Genomic DNA, 21,498 nt, shown 5'->3' with positions numbered 1-21,498 from the left:
AACCGTAATTTATTGTAATTTAATGGGATATAATATTATATACCATATACCATCATATTCATGCACGGTGAACAGTATTCTGTTTTAGTTCAACAGATCGATTATTTCATCGTGAACCATAGAATATCGTAGAAAATAAAAATTATATTTTAAACATTAGTAACAAAATAATGGATTCTGACATAAATATTATATAATCATAAAACATTATATTTAAAAAAAAAAATGTTTAAAAAATAATGTGATTTCTGAGACCTGCTGTGTGCCTGGCTCACGATAAAAGTATCACTCTGTATATTATTATTACAATATCGGTTCGGCTCGAAATCTGATCGATTTTATGGCACAATATTATAAAACCACAAACACGCTCGGCACCGTTATTAATATTTCCTCCAAAAACACACACACACACACCAAATCGTCTGTGTTTCTCTCATATTATATCGAGTACTCTGCACCTAGCGTGTACTATATAGTATTATAGGGACGAATTTGGCGCCAGCGCAGCTACACGATATATATATACATCCACCGGAGATGAAAGCGGGGGAGAGGGGGTTACCGAATTTTATATTTTTTATTTTAATATTATATTGTATATTATATATTTTTAGCGACATGGCGTAAAAACGCAAACACACCTACGCGCCCGGATAACGTGTTTGTTTAACGTAATAGGTATACGCGTGCTACACACGTAGAGGTATACACTGCAATATCGTCTATGCTCATGTGCGTAGGAACGTTTCACGATGTTCGCATATTATAATATATATATATTTATATTATATATGTGTATGATGGTACGTATAATATTATATGACGGTGCGCGTGTACGCGAATATATGAAAAACGTACCACGGAGGCAACGTTTACGCCCAAGCCCGCAAATATAAATCGTTGACACGTGTATTCGCCATAGTGTTTTTTTATTCCGTTTTTTTCTTTCCGATTTTTTTGTTATTTTTTCCACCATCGTCGACCGCTGTTCCCGCCGTTTCTCTTTTTGAATATCATTACACTACACGCCGTTTGCCTCACGTGACGACGTGAACCACGACCCCTCCTCCCACCCATCACTACGGTGGATCGGCGAGGATCCATCGGACAAATCCTGAACGTGGTCGCTGCTCTCTGTCGAGTCCCAAAAATCGAGTACGCGTAATACGCACGGAGATGATAATAATAATAATATAATTTACGAGTCACCGTGTAGTGAGTGCGAGCACGTTTCAGCGGATGAAAAGACGAAAAAGAAAACACTATCATGGATGACGAGGAAAAGATCCACCGGAACGAGAGCATGAAAATCCTCGGGAAAATATTTTGTGTGGGACGCGTCCGCATAATGTCACGATGAAAATAATAATAAATACAATAATAATTATTATATTATTTAACATTAACATACTACACGCAAGCGACGAGGCCGGCAAATGAATTTAAATGCTAATCACGTTTTCACTCTCATCTACACAGGCACAAGTGTACCTATACATAATACTTATGCGTATGCCAATGTGTTGCGCCTCTGCAAGTTTTGTAATTAACCAGGCAAACATCACGGCGAAACTGTAACTCCAAACTCATCATCGCGATGCCTGAACTCTCAGGTTATCGAACGATTGAGAACGTTATACGCTTTTTTCGCCGAACGATTCAGAACACTTAAAATTAACAAAGAACTCATAACTAACCTGAAAAAACAATACGGTTGAGAACCAATTTACATGCATAGTAATATTATAAGCTTATAAAAATATGTAAAATATAATATATTATGTATAAAAATATGTAAAAATATGTAATTAATATCTAATGACTAAGTTAAATAATATAATATATCAGTTATAGCGGGATGGAGTAACCAACATACTCGAAATATTTTAATAGATTACTAGAATTTTTATTTTCCACATACCTACCACATTTTATATTTATTAAGAAATTATTTTGCCTTTTTCTTTTATTGGCATTTCTTTTGTTTTTTTACCCTGTTTTATCATTGCTATTTTCAATATTGTTTCTGGTTGAGTTTCAATTAGAAATTTAGTAACCGTCATCATCTTGTATCTAGTATCTTAGGAACTAATAATATTCAGTGAATCCTATAATAGCCCGATCAATATCAATAAATTATCATGCTCAAATTATTATTTAATAATTGTTCGATAAAAATTATTAAATTTAGCAACGTTAGAAAAATAAAATAAAAATTGAGTGTTCTGAATATTGTTTTACTAAGAACGCCGGTCTCAACCGTATTTTACCGCACTCCCGGACGACGGAGACGACGATAATGATAACTTGCAACGTGTATAAGTAATCTCATAATGACAATATTTATAACGGACATGTAATTGTGACTTTGCGATGACGAAGACAACAAAGACGGCGGTCTCGTGTCGAGATTTGAGCTGGCCAATTATTTTTTTGCATCACAAGATGATATACACGCATGCGTGCATGTACTGAAAAGTTTCGTAATAAGACAATATAAATAATGTATAGACGTCAAGAATCTCCTGTCTGTGAACCACCGGCATCAAATATGTAAAGATGTGTGTGTGTGTGTGTGTATGTGTGGGTAAAAAGTGGATAAAAACAAAAAATATGTTCCCCGTATTTTCTTTATCGTACTCACACTTGCCACCCGTAGCGTGGCACATTCGCACGACGATCGGAGATATTGGAATTTAATAATCTAAATTGTTTTTACAATCGTCCATCACCGGCTAACCTGTGACTTTATCCAGGATATAATTTTCAAATGTAAAATATATTATAGGAAATTGTTATCCCACAGATTAAAACATGTGAACATAATAATTATTACCCCAGGGTAAAAATATTCCCTTTCCCGATTGGATGATGTAAAAACCTTAAATTTCAAAGTCTTCATATCACAACTTACTTAATAATATCTATCTACCTATAGTACTAGTTAAGACAAAATACAGAAAGAAGAACTCTATATAATCATACAAGCTAGCATAGCAACACGTTTATAAAACAGTTAACCTAATTCTCACCTCTTGGAGTAGATTGCAGAATAACTAAAATAAATTGGCCAACAGATTTACTCAAATATTAAATAATAATTCCCTTGTGTTAGTGTATTTCCGAGTGGCTTTTCATTAACCAAAGTAAACATAATATTACTTAATAATTCAACATAGTACGTTATCACAATTACTGATTGTACATTAATTGTAAAGACTGTAGACAAATATAACAAACAATATTTCAAAAAAAAAAAATTATCTTCCGTACTTTAGAAAAAAAAATTATTATATTATTTTGAGTAGGTAATAGTAACTGGTGGAGAACATATCGCATGTTATTATATCGTTATTAAAACCAAGAAACCTATTCTAAACTAAGTTCTTTGACGTGCTATTATATAATTATTATTTTATTTTTTTATGCCCATACATACACAGTGGGTGAAAAGTAGGTACAAGACGAGTGTTCTAAACTTTATTTTTCAGTGAAATCATTTTTAAGCGGTATCAGCTACAATAGCTTTATGCTGACAGCTGATATAGAGTATATAATATTTAGTTTTAGTTTTTTTCTTATTTCCGAGCCGAAAAACTCATTAACTGACCACAGTTTTAGTAACTAGTTACAACAACGATCGTTGGCCAACTGTAAATAAAAACATATAATCAGTAATCACTTATCGCATGTATAGGTACCCAACTCATCGCGGTACTGTAAAATTTAGTTTTGGGATCGGTTGCGTCATTTGAAAGTGGGTCAATTCCCCAGAATCTCATTTTACGTTCAAAGATATTGACAGGTTCAAAATAATATCTCATTGCAGAGTATACAAAATTAAATTTACGAATGGATTTATCGAAAAATAAACGTTTTAACCTAATACTATGTTAATTTCCACAGAATGGAGGTAATGATGCAACGATCGGGATTGTCACTAGCAGCTAATAGTAACGGGAATACGCATAATTTTACTTTTATAGTAGGGATCATCAAAGGTATATGTATCAATATGAACTAAAAATCCAGCATTGTATTTTGATTTTAACGCTGTCTAAAAGACCCTGAAGCTTGATCCTGACAGAAAGGAACAAACGGGAAGGAAACATACAATACTATAACTTAGTATTTCTGAACCATGTAGGTAGATACCCACTCTAACCAGTAATGATTCAGTACTTTTATCTCATGACAACAATATGCTGAACAAAATTTCATAATATGTCCTTTCATGATATACATAATTATTTCCGATTAATGCGTGGCTGGTGCTAAAGTTAATTTTTCCTGTTTAAGCGCTGTCTTGTTTTTCCAATATTTATAATTCACGCGACAAAACCAAACCGAACCTAACCACTAATGCAACAAAAATTGTTTTTTTTTTTTATGGTGATAATATTAAGTTTGTGTTTTTATGTGTGTGGCAAGCTGGTAATTAAATAAATAAATGTTCGCGGTTGCGGTAATCGAAGATGATCAGCTGATGTGTGCTTGGTATCCAGGCAGCGAAACTTGATGAATCTCCGAGGTTTTTTTTTTCTCGGTCAGCCAAACAACAACACCGCTACTACGTTATTGCCGTCATACATGTTGTTATTATTATTATGATTATTATTATTTCGCGTGGCGCGATAACGTCGTCACACCGCAGCAAGCCGTCTGTTTCGGACAGTCATGAACCGGAAACGTTTTTACCGGAACCGCTATCGTAGTCACCCTTCCCCGACGCTGTTGACCACCGCCACCGCTACAATCGTCGCCGCCGTTATCGCGTTGGCGGTACTGTCGCCGACGGTTTACAGCCGAGTTTACCCGCCGCCGTACAAGTTGTCGTCTTGCGCGACCGTCGTGCCTCGACAAACTGCTGAAGTATCACGGCACTTTCGGTCGACGAAGACACACATCACCACAGCCACAGACAGTGAATATAGCCGATTCACGACCACGATGCACCATCGAAGACGGCACCAAGTCGCAAGACTAATAGGTTCTTACCCATCACAATTATGTACTTACTTAAGATTATAGAGGTATATCAGAGGTTCCCAAACTCTTTACAATACGACCCACTTTAGAAAATATTTAAATTTTAGAGACCCAAAATATACTAGTGTCCATTTTTGTGTTTCATTGTTGATCGCTATCTTTGCTGTAGCTTTAAGTCTGACAGCATCGCGGTGACACGACACTGGTACACGTCTTGCAATCGTTGTTGATAATGATCAATAATAAAACTAAATTTGAATATCAATATAAAATAATATAGTTAGGTACACAGAAAAAAACTGAAAAATACTGTATTATATTTATTTTAATTTATAATAGTATTTATGCATAATATTTAAATGTTCTCTTTTAGATATTCTTAATAATATAATAATAGTAATTTTTCGTTATAAAAAAATATTATTTAAATATTTCAAATCTTGACATTACCCATCAAAAATATGATCTCGACCCACAGTTTAGGAACATTTGGCTTATATTATAAGTTATAAAATTGTATAACACAACGTTCATAACTGCTAAGGTTCAGCCTTAGCTGTTGCTACAATTAGGGTTTCTTTAAATTACTCTGCAATGCTGTATCGATCCAACTGTTCACCATCTCACTGTGTGATAATATAATATTATGAGATAATAATATTATAGATACGAGGTTATAACAATATGAGGATATCGTCATCGTTTCGTACTCCACTTCATTGATCAAGTAAAAATACATATGTAGTGATGATTATTTAACGTTTTTTTGAAGCAAAATATTATTTTTTTATTTATTTGAGTACTTTAACGTTAAATTGTTTTATTTCTCATTATATAAAATAATATTAAAAGGTTATGACACAGACATCGCGTGTTATTTTAAAATACAAAACTATGTAAGTTATTAATTATTTTAAATTAAAATTGGAAATTTATATTATTTAATAACAATCACTAGTTACTATTTAATTATTAGAACTCGTATAATATTTTATACCTAAATTAAGTATTAAACACTATATATATTTATATTATTAGTATTCTCGCTAAACATAATATGATGAACTGCTCGGAGTGAACATGAATTTTCTTAATTATTTCATAGTAGCAGTTTATTAAGGTAGTCTGAGTAACGTGTAATATAGCAATTTTTCTCTAATATACTCATATAATTGTTGCATATTTTTAGTAAAATTTATTAATAATTAAGGGTCTCTGGCCTCTGCAGTAGAAACATCGATATATAGTTGTACCTACACAAGTACTACAATTTCCATGTGCTATGTAAACCTACAAAACTAATACTAGAATTTCACTCCTCTCCACAGGTGAAACCGTTACAGTGGGTCAGACAGGAAACAATACGTCAAACCATACACGTTGCTACAAGATCAAATTCACCACGGCTGTACCTACCACCAAACGTTGGTCGCCGATACTAAAAACGTACCCCAATTTTCCGGCAATGAATTCCACGGTGACCAAAGCCACCACGGGTAAAATAACCAAGATAACCAAGATAACCAAAGCTTCATCGACAACTGAAGCTACTACCGAACCAACTGAAGAAATCCAAGAGACTGAAGAAATTACAACTACTGAACAAACCAGGTCAAGCGAAGAAACTACATGTACAGAAGAAACTGCATCTACAGAAGAAACTTTAAGTTCTGAAGAAACGACCTGTTCAGAAGAAGAAACGACTACAAAGATGGAAGAAACTACTCCAAAGAAAAACACGAAAAAGGCAACCAATGAATCAACAAAAACCGAAAAAGCTAGTAAGGCGACTGTAATTTCTACGGAAAAAACGAGCAAAACTACCAGAAAATCTAGTAAGTCGACTGGAAAATTGAGCAAGGTGACCAAAAAAATTATCAAGACGACCGAAGCATACGATGAGGTAGTGACGTGCTCCGAAGACCCCTCGTGTGACGAAGAGCCTTCGTGCCTTGACGACGAAGTGAAGACGCCAAAACCGATAAAGAAGAAGTCTCCGCCGGTTAAGAAATCGACGCCAGTAATAAAAACAAAAAATCGGTCAAAGATGAAACGAATCGATCGTAAGAGACAGTCTCCGAATACCATGTGTCATCAGTCATCGTCATCTTCGCCGTCGCCGCCATCGGCTACAATCGCATTAGACGATTCGCTGTGGTCCGACGATGGACTTAACTATGAATGGCGGTGATCGGACCTGATCGATGGGAGTAAATTGCAGTCACCACCGATGGATCGAAATTGCGTACAAACTACGGCCGCGACGGTATCGATTCGGCGACCAATCGATCGATCAAGGTCCTCGATACGTTAGCTGCACAGTCTTACAGTTATAGTTTTATTACCTAAATGTATATCATATAATATTATAAGCCCGCATGAGGTCACCGTTGTTCATGTTCCGCCGATGTTCAAAAATGTTGTACCAAATTAATTTTGTCCGATAACGGTTTTTTTCTCTTTGTTACAAATACCAAATGATCTTCAACTGTATTTTTCTTAGTGCCAGAAAATCTGTTATGAGCGGTGTTTTTTTTCAACTTTTTGAAACGTTATTTTCATGAAAAGATTTTTGAAATGTTTTAAATACAGTAGTTGAAGAATAGATGTTGAATATATTATAATAATTAATGACCAATGAATAAAATAAAAACAATAGAGACAAATTGCAATAGTATAACATTATATTATTATATAATAATATAGTCGTTAACGAATTTCACTGCAATTAGACGGGTACGTACACGACTACTACTTAAACACGATTAATCAACAGACCTGAAATGGTTTGTTTGTCGAAACTGTCTGGAAACAAACAGTTGAAGCTATTTTAGACGAATATAAATAATATGTTAACGCTAAAAACTAAAAAATATTATCCACGTCCAATTTTAAATCGATAAAACGGATTTATCATAATGTGACATTTGTATTTTATTTACGTTTTCTCGTTTTAAATGTTTTTGTGCCAAATAACGAGCCGAGTAAATTTGAATAAAAAAATCGGTGTCATTGTGAATAATAATATGTCGCGTTACGTCGAGACACTTTTTTTGGTGAACACTTCGTTAGAATCATATCATAATATGGATGCGATCTCCACCGATTGCGTGACGCTCAAAAATTGAAATACCCTGTAGCAGCCACTTGTATTCGTGTATATTATTGACAATTATTCGATCCGTACGGTTTGGTATATTACAATATGCAGATTGCCGGTTCCTATGGCGGCAGGTATTTTATTATTTTTCGCCGTTAGTCTGTCGTTTTTCCTCGGTATCGTGATATCTTAAACCTATAATAAAATATTTATCCTGCGCGGTACAACCACCTCTGCTGTACCGACCTGTCCGTTACAATATACCACACTTTATTATTATTATTATTGACACGCATGGAGTTTAATATTTATATAGTATATGTTTACGAAATATGTATAGGTACCACGCACACATACACGCTCGCACCACGCACATCATATTATTAGTATATTACAATATATTTTTATGCTATCGTAGGCTATTATAATAAATCCTCCGCCGGGGACTCGTCGCGGGATTTTTGTTCTTAAAATATGGGTCACACCCGGGCGTGGCGGCGCTAACGAGTTTAGGGAAATGAGCTCCTCCGGGTTTTCGCGCGCCGTACACGTTTAAATGAACAATATGTAAAATACATGTTAATGAACGCGCGTGCTTACACTCACACTCACACACACACACGCGGCTGGTATAACACTCACGTGAAACGAAGGTTATAATATATATATATATAATCTGTGTGTGTGTGTTTATACATACGTATATTATTATGCGACGACAGAGTGCCGTCTTTGCGTCGTCGGACTTCAGGTGTACCCACACACGTATATATGATATATATATATATATATATATCATGTACATATTATACGATATATATTATACTTATATGTAAAGGTAACTAATCAAATACATTACGCGCGATCGAGACCATGTGGATAATATACGTTATAGGTACCGTATACGATATATAATTTGGTTAGTATGTGCGCACTAACCAACCTCTACTATGCATGTGTGTACGTACCGCATGTGTGTATATATATCCGCCGTCGATCCGCTTTGCGGTAAAGCTCATTTTGAATTCTACTCTGGATTACGTATATTATGAGCATAATAATAATAACGATAATAATAATAATATACATATCGATGTCCTCGACGATGAAGGTCGTCGTAACACCATCTTTACAACTGTTCGGGACATCTGTTTAAAGTCTTCGTTCGCCGATAAGCCTAATATAAGGACTTTGTGTTTTGTTTAGTTTACAACCTTTAAGGAAACTACCGTTTTTTTTTCGTTAAACTACTGATCAAACGTCATCAGAGAGAAAACTGAAAATCCTTTTTTTTTTAAATGTAGTTATATGTCCTTAATAGGATTTTCCCCTCCTTCCGAAAAGAGGATCCCACTCAAGCTTCCATAAAAACCATTGACAAAGTAATATTGTCATATTTTCCATTATGAATGTTTTCGGGAAAAAATTGGGTACATACTCAGAATAGTTTCTATTAGTACGATTGATAAATGCTTGGACTGAATAAAAAACATTTTAATTTTTATAAACTTCTTTGGTCAACTGTAAACACTATAATTTTCAAAAAAAACACATACCTGGCAAAAAGACACCGTCGATCTATGTATACATTATGTATAAATATACATAATATAAAAAAAAACCAAAATATTTTTTTAATATTTTATGTTATGAAGTCATATAGCAATGTTTTTTCGAACTTTTATTAGTTTTTTATAATTGTGTATACTTGCTTACTACCTATATATTTAAAAATTTTAGTCACCCGCCAGCCAATAAAAATTATTAAGTACATCCGATATCGTCTATGCTCTTTGTACGCATATTTTTTCGTTCGGATTTGCAGCATAATATATCTATATATACACGGAAATGTCAATTCAGCGCTCACGAACGTTTTTTTTTTTTATTTCATCGGTTTTTTGCACCAGACTTTATTTATTGCGACTCGGATAATAATAAAAAATAAAAATAAAACCACGCGTTTTTACGGTCGACAATAATTATTCAATTATTCAATCGGCCGCGATTGGACAAAATAAAAACAGCAACAGTATATTATCATATCTGTGTCATCCATACATGGTTATTTCTGTGCAAAGGGATTATTAGTGTTCGCGCGGGAAAATTGTTTATCGTCAAGCGCGTGATAATCATCGCGGCCTGCGGATAATTGGTGTCGGAACCAGCGTATGATTTATGAGACAGTTACACCGTTGACTTGTATATTTTTTGGCGAAAAAAAAGTTTATAAAATCTATCAAAAACAAAACTGTGTCGGCGTAGAGATTTAACGCATATATACATCACGCGCTAAACAAAACATCGGACACGTTATAATAGACGGCACCCTACTACAATAGTAAACAAGTTTCTAGGTATAAACTTCCCATCAATTTCCATGCACTTATTTTGGAAACTAAAAAATCAATTGTACACGACGTCTTGTGTCAAATATTTAATATTTCAAAATGCTTAAAAGCTTTAGCTAGGTCGGTAAGAACCGAGAAAACAGACAGCGATAATATTATATTATATTAGGTAGGTATCTATATATACTACAACTGTGCGCGTTTTTTCCCGGAAAACCCTTTTTGAGGAAGTAAAAGTACTTCAAAAGTTTTATATTATAATATATAAATAGTTATTTGTGCTTTTATCTTTTTCGGAGGCGTGTGTATTATACAATATTTTTTAAAAGGTTTGAAGTCAATTCAACCGTGTATATTTTATACGAACATAACTTTAATAAGTATTATTCCATTTCAATTTTAACTTATTATACACTGTATTTCGCATAATTATGCTTGAGTATTAAAGCAATATGATAAGCGTATGATGCCAATTGTAATTTTAATTACAACCGAACCAACAAGATGTACAATACATAGTGGTACCTACCTATAATAGTGTTACAAAAGTTTTTAACACAGACATACCTAATTATTATTATCATTTTATTTTATGTACATTTTTACAACTTCTAGGTATATATTTTGTTAAGGACGAGTTCTAACGTGAGTTAGGAAAAATATCGTCGAACGGAAATGTTGTCAGACCATCTAACTAACCCCGGGGAATCGACCAAAAGTCGGACCATAACACTCACTGGGCACCCTGTACGTGGTCAGCATACTGCAATATTGCTGTTTGTCATCGCATTGTTGCCAGCTGCTATACGTGATGCGTGTATGTATAATTAACGAATAATGATAATCATAAAAATAACAATAATAATAATAGAAATCACGAGTAACTGTTACCGTCATTCGACGTCCAAGTACAATATTATTATTATTATTATTGATGTGGCTATATCGCTGCTGACGAATCTTCGCCGACCGGCTGTTTGCCTTGGTCTGACGATTGATTGATTGTGTACGAAATGACGTGGCGGTTTTTCGTACGATTTCGCGAGGCCAGCGACGAAACAGTTTTCCAAAAATCAGTGCATGGCGAACGGCAGAATAGCCGCGTACGCATAAATAATCATTCTATCGAAACGTTCGTCCACATTCAAATCCACCCCCCCCCCCACCACCGCCACCACCGTAGCAGTAATAATAATATATTATATGGAAACACGAGCTCCGTCACGGCCTAGACCGATCGTATAATAATATATTATTATTATAATTTATAATAATATATAACAATAATGCACTGTCGGAAATGCATATAACACCGCAGTAATATATACAGGGCGGACGAGGGTGCAGTTTTCCCTCGTTTACTCTTACCGTTTGACCGTGAAAAATCCGCGGGACACCCTGTATATACATATAACGTCGTCAGCCGTCGCAGCAGCCGCGGTGTCCGTCAAACACTATAATTTTTATGCGTATAGGGTGGAAAACGCAAAGTCATCCCCCGAAGTCTGGTTTTCACTCGACGCACGTACATATGATATCACCGCGTGCAATAACATCATATCCGTATACCTTAATATATTATATTCTATACCACTTTATGAGCTACCCGAGAGTCATCCGCAGTTCTCCGTGACTCATGCACCGCAATGACTGTCAAATTTTCAACCCTCTCCCAAGTCGCCGCAGACGTCGAATATTATAAGCACGTGTAAATATTATAAAATTACGTTTTACGGTTATTAACGACCGCAGAAAACAAAACAAAATACTAACCAGAAATTAATTTCAAACATCATATAGACCAAACAGATAATATAATTATATGGTATTTCCGGAACATCTATTAGAGTCACTAATTCATTTTGCGGGCAGGTAATTCGCATTCATTGAAACGGCACTATAATATTATATTTTATAGCCACAAGCATATTAAAAAAGTTGACAGCCACAATTATTAGTGTTCCAAGAACTTTATTTTCATCGTTTAATATTTTATTTTAAAAAACAAGAACTTTATCGTTTCTAGTAATTGCTTTCAAAATTCTAAAATGTAGCACATAATAATATAGTGGCTATGTAGTTTGAACTCTGGATTACTAAAGCTATAGGCATTAGAAATTTATAGATCCGTGGCAATCGGTATATTTGTCGGAACGGAACAATGTTATGATATTGAACATATACTAACTTCAAAACATATCCAGACAATATTAAATAATGCACCACATACAAATATACGATAGTCATGAACGTCATTCAAATGTCATTCAATGTCATTTTTAAAAGTATATTTTAATAAAGTCTTGTCGGGCGATTGACTTTGTTGCAACAAATACAAATACATGCATTTAAGCTGTCTGTATTTCTATCAGTTTGGTGAAGATCACCGCGTTGTATCTGTGTAGCCGAAATGTCTGAAGAAGTCCAATTCGACAAAATACCGTAAATAGGTATATGATTTTTAAACAAAAATTCAATTAAGTTCTAAAAAGATACTAAACAAAAGAGCGCTTTTGAGCACTTGTTAACACCAAAAAAATGTTCACGGACAAAGATTAAAACTGTAAAGCTAATAATAGGTAGGTGTATTCTCCGTTACAACGAAAACTAAAAAAAAAAGTCTTAAAACATCAAAGGAGCAACAATGTCTTGTATATCTACCATGTTATAAACAATATTTTGTCCAACAACATGATATTTATTTTTTAGTCCCGACAAAAAAATAATAAGTTAGATGCATGGCGTGATATAAAACAGTCATTATAATAATTATCATTTCCAATAAATGTCTAATGTTATTATAAGAACATAATATTATAATACACGACAAAACGTAATTTTCAACTTGGACACTTGTACAAGTTTGGGAAATGCTTGCGTGACAGCTGCAGCAGTTGCGTGGAAATTTTCTCGGTTGAAAGATGTAAAATATAACAACGTGTCATCGGGTTTGCGATACGATATGACAATAAAATATAATAATAGGTATACGGAATCGGCAAATGATCGACGACGACCAAAAACCATCATTTCCTAACGGTTTCCCGGTGAACTGGGTGGGCGTGGTGGTGTATACATAATATTATTATATATCTGCAGTACAAACGACCGTATCACCAAAACAAAATCAAACGAAAAAGAAGCTATCTCCCCGAAATCGCGGTCGATTCGTTTGTTGATATTTTTTTTCCTCACAACGGGGTCAGGACATTAAACACACTGCTGCTGAAATGACGATGAGACGAGTGAGATACGTAGGTATACGATACGGCCGATCGCTGTAGACGCATGCAATAATAATGATGTAGGTAAGTACACGAGTCGTATCAAATAATAACATTTTATTCGATATTTCTAAAATCATTATCCTTTCCATGCGTACCTGCGCTGTTACGGAAAAACTGTGTACAGGGTATTTTAAAAATTCTATGTGACAAGATATTCTATCTGGCAAAGAAAACCTGCAGCAGAGGCAAAGACAAGTTTTTTAATTGTCTGGGGGGGGGGGGGGGGAAGTAAGTGAAATACACAATACATAATATGTACTTATAATAATCCATATGAAAAATCGAACATAATATTTATTAGCGAATAGTGTAATATTAAAGACCGTAGTCCGTAAGAGTTATTATTATGAGGTTAGTATCATTTTATTACTGTTGAATTTAAAAATAATATGAAAATATTATATTTTATACTGTAAAAATATTGTGGAAATGTCAAAAATGTATTGTTCTGTTTTCTTTATAGTTCGCTGAAAAGCGCAATGGCTCATTGATATACCGTCGTGGCGTCGCTCTTCGTCGTCAATGTTTATACTCGGGTAATCATTTTTGATTAATTTATTTGATTCTACTTCTTTATGTCGTTTGCCGTGTACTATGTTTTTCTCTTTTAGGTTCTTCTTCATACAATACAGTATAATAGCAAACAATAATTATAATAATTATTACAATTATTCCTTACCTTATAAGTACTATAGTATGGGCAGATTTGTTTATTAAAACAACTTCAAAGAAGAAAATAGTTCTCGAATTCAAAAGTAAGTTATTTTAATTCTAATTTTAAAAAACTGAATGAAAAGTCTAAAATACATTATATAATCTGGTATTTGAATTTTTATCCGAGCGATTCATGAAAATGAATTTAAAAGTCTTACACAACTTTTATACACAAAAGACTTATCGAAAATAATAGTGTAATCCGTTCAAAGATTTAGAAAAAAATTGTAGATATGAAGGAAAACAGCTAACAATGTTTAGCAAATTTGTTAACAATGATTAGTAAATTTGTTAACAATGATGATAAGTAGGTAATATTCATGAAAATATACTAAGTTATAATTATTATAGGTGCCTGATTTTAGATTTTTAAAAAACGTGTACATTTTTGACTGCATTTATTCTAAAATTTGGCTGGATACACTGGATAACGAAAATTATGGTTTTTAGACGGTAGATCAGTGAAGAAAACTCAATTTTTCTGACGATTTTAGTATTTTTTTTTATTTATAGTCTATGGTATAATCGTAGTCATCACCATTACATTATAGGTGTTTTAAATATAGTTTTCAAAATCAATCGTCATGAATAGTTATAATAAAAATAAAACACTCTTCGTATCTTAAAATAATTTACTAAATTGAAAGATGAAAATATTCCGTAATGGCTGATTTTAAACTTCACCTGATTTCCCAAAAAATACTTCACAGTTTCTACAAAAAATGCCATCAACATTTTTCAGCAATCAAGCAAAGTTTTATCAAGTTCGCTGAAATGTTAATCCTTTTTCTTCATCAGTTTCTATAGTAATTAATAATCGATGATAAAACTTTTTGAAGAGATGAAGGGTCCACATATTTTTAAAACCTAATAATAATAGGTAAAAACAACACACAATACTATTGCTGGCTGATCAGAATAATTATTTAATTATTTTTAATAATTTTATTAGTTATAGAGGTACACATATGCAGCTAAAAATATACATCCACAGGTACAGATATAGTATACCCATAGCATCATCATCCATAAATACCTACACCGCCGTTGTAAGAGATATTTACCGACAAAAACCATCGTGGATGATAACAATAACGAGGTGCGTTACAATAATATTAAATTAGTTCAAAGCTCCCACATATCATTACCCGAATCTCTCCATCGTCACCACCAACACCATCGGATTTGTTGTTGCCACTAACCACTAACCAGGTTAGTCTAACATCCAGAATAAAATGTAGTATTGTCGAAACTAATATTGAGTTGTGTATATTTTGTACGTTGTGTTATACGTATAACATCTACACCAACAGATGCCGAGGTTTTTCATTAAAAATAATAATAATAGTTTGTTTTGTTTTTCGCTTTTCCACTTTTCTAAACGCATGTTTTATGATTATTATTATTATTATTATTAAAGTGAACTCGCAATAATTATGCACACGTATACAGGTGAATCCAAACAATATATTAATATCATATTATTAGCAACACCAATAATGGTTCGTGAGATGTCAGAACTCTCACCTACAAGCGCTAATATTGTCAGAATGGTGTAAAATATTATATTGATTGTGTACATAATAAAACAGGTATATGCTCACAATATTATTATACGTAAGTAAACAATATATTATATTATAATATTTATTCCTACTGAATATCATATAGAGTAGGTAAGGCGGGTAGGCAAGTGTCTCGCTTCAACTTAATAATAATACTAGGTAACACTTTTGTATTTTCAAAATATTAATAATTTTGTCAGTAAATTGTTTTTTTTATATACCAAAAATAAAATATGTTAAGGTAAGTTAACGGTTAGGTAATTATATACGTGCAAATCCAGCAGGTGATGTAAGCGGTTCCGTTGAAACGTTTTGAAATTATTTTTCTAATTATTTTAAGTACTTATAAATGCTGTTACAGCTAACCTAACTTTATATTATATCTTCCACGAATGTTACATTTGTCCAACGACCGAAATAATATAATAATAACCGTATAATACCTAACATGACTGTACTCGCATTCGATTTCAAAACTAAATAAGGTAAGTAATAATATAAAATGTTACATATAAAATTTGTTCGTTGAAGTGATTGTTTATAGAACGGATGGCGTTTTAGAGACGATGTTATAATAATAATAATATAAGTTTAATAACCTACGCCTGATATTATAACTTTTGTAATTAACAACTAGTAACTAAAGAAATGAACGACATCAAATAACGACATTTTCACAAATTTTCCTGAGTATAAAAATAATTCCAAAAAACATATCACATACTTTGCTATATATAGTGAAATTTTAAATCTATCTGGTCATTGAGTATAGGTAATTAAATGATTCACTTTATGGGATGATATGTTTAATTTTAATTCAATGATAAACAGGACTTGCAAACGTTATAATAACGTTAAATTTGACAAAAAACGATTGCATTTTATAACGAAAACAATAATCAAAAATAATTAAATATCGCAAAACAAAACGTAATGATTAATAAAATATATTATATTTTATCATTGAACAAAACAAAACTCGAAAACGTAATTTATAGAATTTCATTGAACGAAAAATAGCGCAAAACGAATTAATTTAAAATCCATTTATTTAGAAGTTATTTTGGTTTCGTAGAAATATTTATTTCAAGCGTATGGACATTGTAATTGATTATATTATTCTATTCTGTATCCGGTCTATTACCTACCCGCATTTGTTATTATTATCAAATGTAATAATATGAATTAACACTATTCTAAATAACGATAAACACAAAACTTGTATAACGTTTAAATTCTGAATAATAATAAACGCAAAAATTGTGTAACGTTTTAATTGTAAATAACATAAAACGGATTTTTTTTCAAATACAAGCCCTGATGATAAATCATTGTTCACGAAAAAAAAAAAACGATTCGGATGGATCAATCGTCTATTTATAAGAGAATTAAGTTAGTTTTTGTTAGGTACCTATGTTTTCTCTATAAATTATAATCTATAATATTGTTAGGATTTTCTTAATTCAATAGTTTTTGATAGAAACACCAAATTGGTACGTAATATAACTTGCAAGTTACTACCAACGTACCAAAGAAAGACACAGTGAATAAATTTGTGGCATAAGTGGTTTATAATTGGTAAAAAATAATATTTCGGATATTTTATTGTGCATAGAAAATGATTTTATTGGTAATTTAAAAAAAGTTTCAAATTTCCATGATTAATAGTTTTGAACAAAATAACTAGGGAATATTGTTTGCAGAAAAGTCTTTGTTTTACATTATTTAATTTCAGAAAAATTTAAAACCAAACATTAAAAAAATCGATTGAATATATTTTATATATTTTATAAACAGATGATAAAAAAACTATTTGGAAACTTGTACTTCATTATCAAGCATAAGGTATAAAGGTCAATACATTTTTATTCTTTAGCTAAAAATATTTTTCCCATTTTCATGTTTTTGACGAATGTTATCAAAGATTGAAATTCATTCAATCATACGCTCCAAAAAGTGTTTTGCTAATGTGTTCCTGATATTTTTAATTATCATTTGGGAAAGCAGAACAACTTATGCAGAATCTATAATTATTAAAGTATTATATTTTTAAGTTGTTTGTCCAAGATTATTAACTAAACATTTTATCATCGTACATTTAAAAATGTATAAAAAAATCAATAATTTTAAATAATCAAATAAAATAAATGTCTCAAAAAGATTTAAAATATTCACCAATCATTAAGATAAGTACTGGAACTTTACAAAGCATGAACGAAATCAAAATCGCTACCACAAACAACTAAGCAAGTAATGCGTATAGCTATTTCAAAATAAATCGACGATATCAGTAGGTATAGCACGACCTAATTACCATTAATAATTTCGTGAGAAACAATTCATGACCAAAATAATGATAGTAAGTTGTTATAATAAAATATATGAGTTTTCTTTCTCCGATAAGACCCTGGAAACTTATGATGTTTTACTTAAACCAATATACACACAACGCATAAATACGTATTATGTTCCGCCGAAAAAAAAAAAGTAATCTCGTACGCTATAAAAGAAAAATATTTTTACAATATGAAATATAAAAGCATTATTATAATATACCAATAGTAACTTATGTAGGCAGTAGACCTTTTATGCAAATTGCTATAATTTTATTAAAACATATTTCACGTGCACTTCGGCACCATACACACGCATGCTCGCGTATCTGAAAATTCGATTCGAATAATATAAATAACAACAATAAAATATAATAGTATTACACTTTACACACCGGTATACATCTTAAGCATACAACTTACTGTAATACTAAGTTGCACATAAGAACAAAATATTACTTATAAGCACCCTGCAGTAACAGCAATAAATAAAATGTTCGAGTCTGTGTCCAAAAGAGTTTTACAATAATATTATTATGATCAAGATTTCAGATTTGTATATTAAAATAATGGTACTGCGACTTTTATCTGTACAACTATACACTATTCAACTTTACGCGAATAAAAAAACATTTACCGAAATCGAGAGAAAAACGGTAAAACGATAATACTAGTAGATAACCGTTGTACTACACACATTTTCATATTGTGCATTTTTTTTACTACCCCGTAGTAAATTAGTACCAACAGTAACAATAACAATCGAGCTACAAAATCCAAACAATAACTATGAAAGTAACTGTTAATGTAGAGCTAATGAAAATGTTTTTATTCCTTGAGATGCAAATTATTATGATTTAGTAAATAATAATAATAATACTTTTAATTGACATCATTCAAACAGCGAACCAAAACAATTTCGTAAACTGATCTAATATAATCCACACATTTTCTTACACATTTTCATCACGTACATTTTTCAATAGTTTCAAGATTGTAAAATAATAAGTAATTATAATATAAGAATAATTAAATGACGCTTTCAAAAATGTTTAATTGGCTTAATATTTGACAGCAAAAGTTTGGTTAGGACTCGGTCGTTATTAATTTGTTTTTTTACGTTTAATCATTGTTAATAATATTACCTATATTATATATTATATCAACAATAGAAAAATAATTGTATTAAATAAGCCTATTAAGTAATAATATTTATTATTCAAGACCAAATTGTAATAATTTTTTTTCATACTTTTTGGTACAAATTTCGGTAGTAACTTGCATGATAACCATATATAATATATATTAATTTAAAACACAATTTTGTGTTTTTAATATCAGTATTCATTCATTTGAATTGGAACCAGAACCCATTTACTGAAATAACTATTTTAAGAACCTAAACCAAAACCAAAAACGACAAAAAATATTAAATTTTGATACCCTAAACCCCGGATCTGATAGTGAAAAGATTCCAATAAGCCTCTAAGCGCGAAATATTGACTTTCACGTCATATAGATTATATAATAATATCATACAATTATCTATTATCGAGTACAGAGAGACAGAATAGCGTCACTCATTATAATTCTCGGCGTGCGTCGCATTTAAATCCCGTCTATATAAAGACATGGTGTCTCGTAAAGTATAATAATAATATATTCACGAGATAAGTAGTCGCCGGAAAATTTTAGTTCGCGGCGCATATGTAACCACGGTAACGTCATCGGTTAAATAATAATTTCGTGTACGGAATATAATTATAATATGTATGTGTGGAGTGTGCAGCGTACCACGTGCATGTATCTGGTTTGATTAACAAAAAGAAGAGATCCCGGGGGATAATGTACTACTACTAATAATAATAATCGTAATAAAATATATTATTATACAACGTGTATAAATTATACTCGCGCGGTCCCCGTCTGATACGATAACAGCGTTCCGGACTTTAGGTTTAGTTTTTTGGAAAAATGTAAGTGTAAAAAATATAATATTGCGAGCGCGGGACAGATGTCGGCGACGCGTGTCATATACAAAATATATGCAAGTTGTCGGCCGAATAAAGCACGACTATAGTTAAAGACTATGCCTACGCATTACTTATACCTATACATTTTTTTTTTTTTTACAAGCTGATTCACCAGTCATATTACCACTATTTTTTATCCTTAAATAATGCATTTATTCAAAATTCTGATAGTAGGAATTTTTAATAGACATAGGTACTTACTTAAAGGCCATGTTTTCAAATAAGTAGATATTTTTTACCGTAGTAGAAATACAAATTAATATTTGTTTAATACTGATTATTTTAATTTTTAAATCATCGTAGCAAAACATATTACTTATTGCTTAAATTATAATGATTCAGAATGTACTGGTACGAATTTTTATTTATACACAACATAATCAACATATTCAACAAATTAATAATCTCTCTCATAAATTATATGATAAAAAATCCCCCTTTTTTTATTGAATATAACCCTCCATTGTCATTTGAAAAAAAAGTTTGTATCGCCACAGAACACACCTATTCAATTTGCATAAAAAGTCCAAGTATTTGAAAATTTTATCATCCCCTTAGGTATACTTAGATAACAATTTCAAAAATCATAATCAAAATAAAATCATTATTAAATTAAATTGCAGCAAATCAGCCTGTACACCGTATATAGTATAATATATATTATGTACTTATATAGTTCTATACAAAGTATCGGCACTTGAAATTCCATATCGAATTTCGGTTATGAAATATTATTCGTTTATGTTTAGATGACACGAACGTTCGTAATATATTATATGAAAATAATATTATGAAGCAATCTATATAATAAGCATTACTTTCAAGGAAAATGGAATTCTGGGTATAATCGGTTTCGGGGAGGAGAGGGCAAAACAATAAACAATTTTGACTCCCCAAGAAAATCCTCTAAAAATACATATTTCAACTTCCAAAATCGTGAAAAAAAACCAAATACCGATATAATAATAATATTTTATACCTATATCATGCTTTACAAGCATGTCTTGCAGTCCCGCCCCGCAGCAGTCCATACTATGTATAGTATATCAGTTGCGCCCTACAATATACTATATGATTATTATTATTACACCCGTCCGCCGTTTGATTTCGATCGAATGATAAT

The 21,498-nt window shown here is 32.0% G+C and overlaps 2 protein-coding genes across 2 annotated transcripts in view; one reads left to right on the top strand and one right to left on the bottom strand.

Moving 5' to 3' along the window:
• The window catches only part of LOC100162697 (limbic system-associated membrane protein-like), a 590,312-nt gene that overhangs the window by 413,300 nt on the left and 155,514 nt on the right, over nt 1-21,498 (bottom strand). The window lies entirely within an intron of this gene.
• Nucleotides 1,855-8,004, top strand: LOC100573633 (nucleolin 2). The gene is made up of 2 exons (XM_003245091.4): nt 1,855-4,993; nt 6,321-8,004. The coding sequence occupies exons 1-2, from the start codon at nt 4,681-4,683 to the stop codon at nt 7,181-7,183; spliced, it is 1,176 nt and encodes a 391-aa protein (XP_003245139.1). The 5' UTR covers nt 1,855-4,680; the 3' UTR covers nt 7,184-8,004.

Source organism: Acyrthosiphon pisum, chromosome X (genome assembly GCF_005508785.2).
Source record: "Acyrthosiphon pisum isolate AL4f chromosome X, pea_aphid_22Mar2018_4r6ur, whole genome shotgun sequence".
Taxonomy (NCBI): domain Eukaryota; kingdom Metazoa; phylum Arthropoda; class Insecta; order Hemiptera; family Aphididae; genus Acyrthosiphon; species Acyrthosiphon pisum.
Note: the sequence above shows the minus strand (reverse complement) of the source record. Positions and strands in the feature narration are given on the sequence as shown.

What these genes read in the sequence shown, in the direction of transcription:
- LOC100573633 (XM_003245091.4), top strand. Translation starts at nt 4,681, where the DNA reads ATGAACCGGAAACGTTTTTACCGGAACCGCTATCGTAGTCACCCTTCC. An exon ending in CCAAGTCGCAAGACTAATAG is followed by an intron (nt 4,994 to 6,320) that starts GTTCTTACCCAT and finishes TCCTCTCCACAG; the next exon opens with GTGAAACCGTTACAGTGGGT.